At 40.2% G+C, this 8,342-nt stretch overlaps 1 protein-coding gene across 1 annotated transcript in view; it reads left to right on the forward strand.

Moving 5' to 3' along the window:
• The window catches only part of LOC124716996 (putative uncharacterized protein DDB_G0271606), a 45,306-nt gene extending 39,056 nt beyond the window's left edge, over positions 1-6,250 (forward strand). Inside the window, exon 5 of the mRNA XM_047243621.1 lies at positions 3,258-6,250. Coding sequence (XP_047099577.1) covers positions 3,258-3,656 — 399 coding nt within the window. The 3' untranslated portion in view covers positions 3,657-6,250. The remainder of the gene's footprint in view (positions 1-3,257) is intronic.
• The last annotated feature ends 2,092 nt before the right edge of the window (positions 6,251-8,342 follow it).

An 8,342-nucleotide genomic window follows, 5' to 3' on the forward strand; every position in this document is an offset into this window, starting at 1 on the left:
CTTTCGTCTCCAATCATTTATGAAGAGCGATACGATTGATTGCTTAAACACTTCTGTGCACGCTGTAATTAATCTGGAATGCTGCGAGCTGGAGTATATTCCTAGATTCCTTAGTTAAAGCTGTTTTTTTAATCTTTGGAAGAAGACTTTCTTCAAGTGTCTGCCAGTTAGGCTTCTTCACCATGGCGCTCTCCCATAGGTGAAACCAGCCTGTAACCGTAAGTACGTTCATTTTCCCCTGTTACTCTTGTTTGGTATGGGCCCCAAAGACTTGAGCGTTATCCTAGAATGGGTCAAACGAGTGCTTTGTGAGCAATCTTCAGCAGTGACTTGTATATTGATTGCATTTACCCAGTATTCTATGAATGAACCAGTTTGCTCCCTACTTTGCCTATGACTGAGCCTATGTGATTTTTCCATTTCATATTCCTACGAGGACATGTGAATTTGTATGGGTTGAGCGATTCCACTTGTGACCCACTGATATTGTACTCAAGGGATACAACCCAAAACAGCCAAACGATTGACAATGGTAAACCTCCTCACTCAGGAATTTGCCTACAGTAGCAACGCAAGATTCACAGTAGCTACACAACACTCAGTTCATTCCTTATTTATGTGAATGACCTCACTTAACATTCACCAAACACGTTTGGTACTTTTTGCAGAAGATACCAGTGTTACTATGTATCACATTAGAGATTACGCAACAGAAGAAATTGGTAATGGTACTTTTCATAGAATTATTAAGTGGTTCTATGAAAATGAATTTCCCTGAATTTTGAGAAAACACTCTATTTCAGTTCTGTATAAGAAACAGAGTGACACTAATAGTTAGTGTAGAACATGAACAGCAGTTAATAAACTGAGTACAATGCTCCAAAGTTTTGGGTGTACATATTGATGAAAACTTGAACTGATAAAAGTATTTTGCTAAGTTGCTCAAAAAATTCAGTTACTTTTCCTGTTCTTATAAGTGCTAGTGTTTGTAATAAACATCTCAAACTCATAATGTATGTTGCATATTTTCACTCCATAATATATTAGTAAATAATTTTTTGTGGTATCTCATCATTTAGAAATAAAGCACTGCAAAAAAGCAAGCAGTAAGAATAATGTGTAGTATTCACCTGCAGTCATCTTGTCGATGCCATTTGAAGGAGTTAAGCGTTGTAATCTCACCTTTGTAACAGACACGAGTAGTATACCCGCAGTCTCTCCTAAGAGGCGTCGAGCGCATTTCCTCTGCTGTTTCAGCAAATATTTGCAGTCTCATTTGTGGAATAAGCAGCTGGAGTCAGCCTAGACAAATATTGCTCCATGCGACACCTAATGGCAACGGGAAGCGCTGAATCGCTTCCTGTTCCCAATAAAAGGACTTCTAAAGCGCAGTTTTAAGTGCCCATTTGACAGAGGGGTCCCAAAGTAGTCTAGTGTGATATTCGGTTTAGTGGCATGTACTAACATTGTCAGTAAAACAAGAATGAATAACCAGTACTCCACTAGCGACTGAAGTGCTCCCCTGCCGAACACTGCCTGCTACCGCCCTGCGACAGCGCTGATCAGTCGCCGTTGGAGTACTGGTTATTCCATGGTGGTTTACCATCCCTGTTAGCACATATCACTAAACTGAATATCACACTAGACTACTTTGGGGCCGTTCTGTCAAATGGGTGCCTAAAACTGCGCTTTTAAAGTAATGTTGCTTGTCCCAAAAGACAATCATATGTATACTGTTGAAACTGGATGTCACATGAAACAAGTCTTATAACTTCATGCTGTATGGTTCTTTAGTGGAGGCAGGAGGAAGGAAATGATGCTGTTCATGAACAGAGAATTCAGATATTAATTTATTCTACATCTGGTATCAAATAGAAAAAAAAAATAACTTTGCTGCTATGGTTGCAGCATCCGTTGCTAACAGTAGCTTTGACTGTTGAAACATAGAGAGATACCGAAGGCTTACAAATCAGTCAGCCGATCGTTAGCCCCAGTAAATGTTATTCAACTGGCAAACTCACAAAATGGGCTAAGTGGATGGATGTTCGAGCTTAAGTAGACGTGCTGCTGGAGCTCTGGAGAGGGGATGCCTGCATCTGATTGGCAGCGGCATAATCGTTCGTGGCAAGCAGCGCCGCCGTGCCGCAGTGGTGGCTGTTGAAAACTCGGCGGTGTAAACTGGCGGCGCTCGTATTTGAAAGTGTGGCCGACTGGATTGCAGCCGGTACCGCAACGAGCAATATTTGTTTCGACCGACTGCATCTATACATTGCAAATGCGAAATCGCAGGTATCTGTCGAAACGTCAGAGAAAAAGCGCGTGACAACTCTTAGGACAGACATCCTGTACATTCACAAGTTGAAGTTCATCTTACGTAATCAATCACAATTTGACAAGACAATTGATGCCCATATCTATAACACTATAAGAAGAACAAAGCTTCATTATGCACTCTTAAAGTTGTCAGTGGCTCAGTACATATAGAAAGAAAAGAAATTTGTCATTGTCCAATAACATAAAATGTATGACAAGTAGCAAAGCAACTTTTAAATCTAATCACATATCATTTCTTCTGGACAACTCCTTCTATCCCATAGACAAATTATTATTTAGATATTAGTACATTGTAAAAAAAAGAATAGTTAGCTACAACATCCAGTTCCTTCTCTACATAGTTGTCTGTCCAACTTAGACATTTGTTGTAGCGTTGTACGAACTTCCAATACCCTTCTAAAAGAAGATAGCCGCCTGTGCTTTACCCCAATACTGTAAGCTATTCTGCAACTCCATGTCTGTGCCAAAATGTTGCCTGCATAGCCGGCGGTTCTTGTGAGCAGAGATAAAACTCAGGGGTAGCCAGTTCTGGGATGTATGGTGGGTGATCAAACATTTCCCATCGAAAACATTGCAGGAGCGTATTCATTGTACCTGAAGACTGTGGCTGAGAACTGTTAGGAGAAGGAAACGCATGTTATTTGGGCTATATGACAGCAGACGAATTTTTTTGTCAGACCCTCGTACTTGGCGGGAGACACTATTTTCTACGCATCTTTACATGCTCACTGTGTGCTCAGAACTGAAAAGAGTAAATTGACACAATCCACGGGCATACTAGTACACTGCCTAACACATCTCTAAAAAGCGTCATCCGATTTTCACTGTGGTTTCCATTTCGCACCTGATCTGGCTTCATTTTCCGAATAGCCCTCGTAATTAAGTTGGGCACGGGACAGACTACAGCTGTGCTCTGTGTGCAGGTTCCAGCAGCTGCCCCTGCAGCTGCGGCTCAGCAGCAGTTCTACATCTCCCCGGAGCAGCTGCAGCAGTACCAGCAGCCCCAGCAGCAGCAGGTGCAATACGACTACAGCGCTCTCCTGCAACAGCAGCAGCTGCAGCAGCAACAGCTGCAACAGCAGCAGCTGCAACAGCAGCAACTGCAACAGCAGCTGCAGCAGCAGGCCAAGCCCGACTACAACGCGCTTGCACAGCAGCAGGTGCAGCAGCACCTGAAGAGTGCGCACGTCAAATCCACGGCCGCCCCTCCAGCCAAGCAGCAGCAGCAGCAGAGCCAGAGCGGTTTTGTGCCCATCCAGGCCCCCACCCTGAGGCACCCGGGCAGGGGGGTCAGCTTCAGCCACTACCGCCAGGGTGCTTAAGGTCACAGTGGTCCCCCACTGGGGTCTCCCATCAAGGGCCCAGCTCAGTTCCAAAATGCTTCCCTTCACGCAACACTACTGTGCATTACAAGCCTATAAGGGCACAAAATCCCGAGAGTCCATTGGTATATGTGGTAGCATTGGCGACTGATACCAGTGCTGTGTTCACCAAATGAATAACTGGCCAGTCACTATAACTGGGTACACCAAGCAAGGTGCTTCAGGAAAATATGTTATTTGTGTCGTGTCCTAATCTATTTGTCACTGGCTTCACTTCACTTATCATATGTCACTTTTAACTCCACAATCATATGTCTCATCATAGCATTTGCTCCACTCATCCACATTATCAAATCACAATCGATTGTTAGGGCCGACAGTGTTTTTGGAAGACACAAGTGCTACGGTGACCATGTGAAAACTGAACAGCTATCTCAAATGGGTTCACCAATCAAGAGACTCAGGAAAACATGTTACTTGTGTTGTGTCCTACACCACTGGTGGAAGATTATGTATCGAAATCCCGAGTTCACATCACCTGTCGTATACCATTTCTAATTCTACAATCATATACTTCGCAATAACATTTGCTCTAGCCATGCCACATCACCATGTCCAAACTGCATTCCTGACAATAACTGTGTATTCAGGACCTAAACAATTAGAAGTCTCAACAATTAACATATTTTAGTGTCTTACTATGGTAAGTGTGAGAACAGGGGCCAACCATCATAGCTACATTTCCAATCTGCAAACCTTGAAACGAAACATCTCATATGTAGAGTAATGCCTTTGCTCATAATCCACAATCAACTCACACATCACGCTGTTGTTATCTCGTATCGCCACAAACTAACTAATCATACAAACTAACTAATCATACAAACTAACTAATCATACAATGCTTGTTGCTTGCAAATAGGGAGTTGGGCTTCATAATCCATCATTCATTGCAGCATCATGCTTACATACAACGCTAGCCAAAAACCATGAGATTCTTTGATAGTGCATAAAAGTGGGATGTGTGAAATTTATTGTCAATTACAGTGGCGCTAATAAATAATCCAAGCTTTACGGAGGATATTCGTAGCAAAGGTGAATCTTCTCTGTAAAATACTGTTTACTTTTTACTACACAGTGTGTCAAAACGGCGGAAGACACAAACTTGCAAGAATCTGTTTTCTTGTGTTAACTACCAGGCGAACAGTCTCGGCTATATCAACTGTGCATCGGTCACCCAACACATATTCTGAAGTTGCCACTGTATCATGTACATATCCAAGTCAAATAGCATCGCAGTATCCATTCATCGGGCAGAATTAACCTCACAAACCATGCACTCACCTGCACCTAACTGTCACATTGTCCATCATCGCTAGATTTTGTGAGGAACTATGAACCTCATTCAATCACAAAAGTGAGTGAACTATCTTAACGGTTTAAACTAAGACTGAATTTTATTGTCACATATCGCTTACACCATTCATTGCCACTTATCATTCATGCGCGTCATTAAAGGTACCTGGTTATGTGTCCTAAAATAATCTTTTTCTGCTTTTTATTAAGTCCATTCAGATAAAAAAATAATAATCCGGGAAAGTATATTAAACTATGGATAAGGCTTCATATTCGGAAGTATGTGTAACCTTTTCATTCCCAGGAGAGTTATGGTAGTGATTATTAACTGGCATTTGTGTTCCTCATGTCGTTTCACGATCATAGAATTTTATAACTAACCATCTTTGTACAGCAGCTCATCAGAGTAGACATAGATTAGATGTTCATGTATTTTTGCATACAAGGCTTAGGCTTAATAATCTGTATAAAGAAGATTGCCATCCCTGTAAACAGTATTCATGTACACAATTCATCGGTTTCTTCATCACGTCACTTCATCGATCACGCTTTGCTACTGGTCCACATATCACGAACTATCAGCACCATTCATTGCCATTCGCGACGTCTAGAGTATCTTGAATCGTAAAGAACACAGCTTCCAATTATTCACTAGGATAGTACTCTAACTGCACACATGTAAACATCGCCTCATACACCACCGCATAGATCACCATCACATTTCAAAAATTATCCTGTAGCTACTAGTGCTGTTACTACGTGAAACATCCTGCAGATTAATATTTCACGAGTGAACTATAAAGCTTGCTTATTAAAAGAGTTTTTTCATTATCACAGATTTCATTCCATTAACTCATTTCACTTAGAGAGCCAGAAGAAGTTCCAACTGTAAGTGCTCTCGACATCATTTTTCATTAACTGGACCATCTTGACAATGGAACTGCACTCGAGAATGAAAAGTAAGGGCATAATGCACAGTTGGGAGTTGTTGAATAGTCTGAATGAGAGAAATGCTGTTTCGTTCTCCCATAAACAATTCTCACATCATTTTGGGAGCTGGACTCTGTAGGTGCTTGTCTCTGACGCATGTAAATGCTTGTCTTTCATTATTGTTTAGGAGCTCATAAGATGTAGCTCCACGTGCTTTCCTGTTATGTTTACATTCGTATGAAATATGTATGATTGCACTGTATTTTACCTATTTGTACTTTTTTGTAATAAAACATTTCCTTCTCGGATGTTCAGTGTTTACCCATGCATGTCCCGGATAAACAGAATTTCGCTTCATAAATTGAGCATGCTGAACAAGTATCAGTTAGCCGCAGAATAAATCATGGAAATACTGTGTAACACCGCCTCTGTACTTCATAACGGCCTCAGTTCGGCGAACAACTAGAAGAAGCTAGGTGTTCTATGACGTTTCCACACTTTAAACCACGTATAACGAGAATTTAACATTAATTATTTTCATTGCATAGGTAAGAACATTGTAAGATAAAAATAAATGTTTGATTTTATTTTAGATGAGCGCCAGGCTCCCTACGAGTTTACAATTTTACGAAATAAAGTCCAGGCCAGAATTCACCTATCTGCCCAAAATGGTATCGCTGAAAATATCTGACCTCTCGCAAATTTGAATTACTGAAATATTCAAACTCGAATTAAATAAGGATTTGAAATGATTTCGTAGCCTCTGCTATGAATAAAAATTGCAAAATAACATAATATTTAAATCTGATGCGTAATGGCGACCAATTATTGCCAGTCAGCGATAACGGCTTTTGGGCGTCGTAGCAGCTGAAAAATACTAATTAATCTCTGTCTTCAAGTGAAACATTTAGATGAGGTACTTGCATTATCTTGAAATAATAACATGAGCTATTTTTATACATGTATTTTAAGCAATAATTTGCATACACACCTTAACATCGTCTAGAAGAGAAAACAATAACAACATCTGCAAGCCTTAAGCGCTACACACAATCTCCATATAACGAAGGAAGCAGAAGAAGATCGATTTGTTTTGTTCATCTTATATATAGTTACACAAAGATATAAATATTTTATTTCAATATATTTTTGCTGCGATGTTAATTATCAGCGATAAGGTCTTTTTCTCATCAGAGTGTTTACGTTACAGTTTTTTGTAAACATTAATTGTACAGTTCTTCACAACTGCCTTTTAAGTCTTATTTGTTTTATTTTATTCACGTTTTTTATATGCATTGCACGCACAGTGTCCGTAAAAATCGCCTAGTGGACACTACAGTTCGTTTTTTCCGGGCGCAATGCGAGACTGGAATAATATAGAATTATGAACGTGGTTCGATGAACCCTCTGCCAGGCACTTAAACGTGATTTTCAGAGTATCTGTGTAGATGTAGATGTAGGAACAGAGTCCTTATGTTTCTCCAGGTATCCTATCCCAGAGGAAAAATGTTTCTGTCGTAGCACAAAACAGGCAGATATGCTGTTTTTTAAAAGCCTCTAACAAAGAACCGGGTAACCAGCTACCACCCCTCCCAAGCCTACTTATGCTCTCCACTCATCTGTATTTTTCATTTCCGCTGTTTCCTCTCTCTTTTTTTTCCATTGCTTCTGTTTCCATCAATCTTCCTTCTCTTTTACTGTCACTGTGTCTTACTTGCCTCTCTTACTCTTCTCTCTTCGTCTTCACTCATCTCTCTTTCTCCTTCACTGCCACTTTCTCTCTATTTATTTCGCGCTCGAACTGTCTCTCCACGGTCATCTCTCTCCTACTCTCTTTCAGCTCCAAAAAGCACGAATATGTTTGCGTACCAAAACTTTTGGTGACGAAGGACGAATGAAGATTAGGCAGCTGCTTCCCCACATTTCTGTCAGGATCTTTTAAATAGGAACACATTCGCCTTTCTTGTGTTCCGAGAGGAGCATACTTTCGCTGGTTCCCTTCCTTTCCCTGCTACAGCAGAGTGTGCTGCTCATATAAAACGAATTCCGTAGGTCAGTAAAGTTTTGACAGTTCATTTACTTTGACACATATAAACAACAAACGAGAATACATAATACAACATCAATATAAAATCGTTTGTTTTAAATTTTTCTGGATACTTTTCTCATCGATCATATTTCAACGAGAACACCCGGTTTGATATTTGTTTCTTAAATAAGAGTAAACATCTCAGTAGAAATATTTTACTCAATTTACAGTATTTGCAGTTTTTTATGATTTTTTGCAGTCATTTTGAGTTTTTTGCAGCCATTGTAAGACGCATTTATCCTATTTTTTGTCAATGTAGTAGCAGTTTTGGCATATTTTTATAGTTGTAAAGTGTCCATTATACAAACACA

Source organism: Schistocerca piceifrons, chromosome 9, assembly GCF_021461385.2.
Source record: "Schistocerca piceifrons isolate TAMUIC-IGC-003096 chromosome 9, iqSchPice1.1, whole genome shotgun sequence".
In the NCBI taxonomy this organism is placed as follows: domain Eukaryota; kingdom Metazoa; phylum Arthropoda; class Insecta; order Orthoptera; family Acrididae; genus Schistocerca; species Schistocerca piceifrons.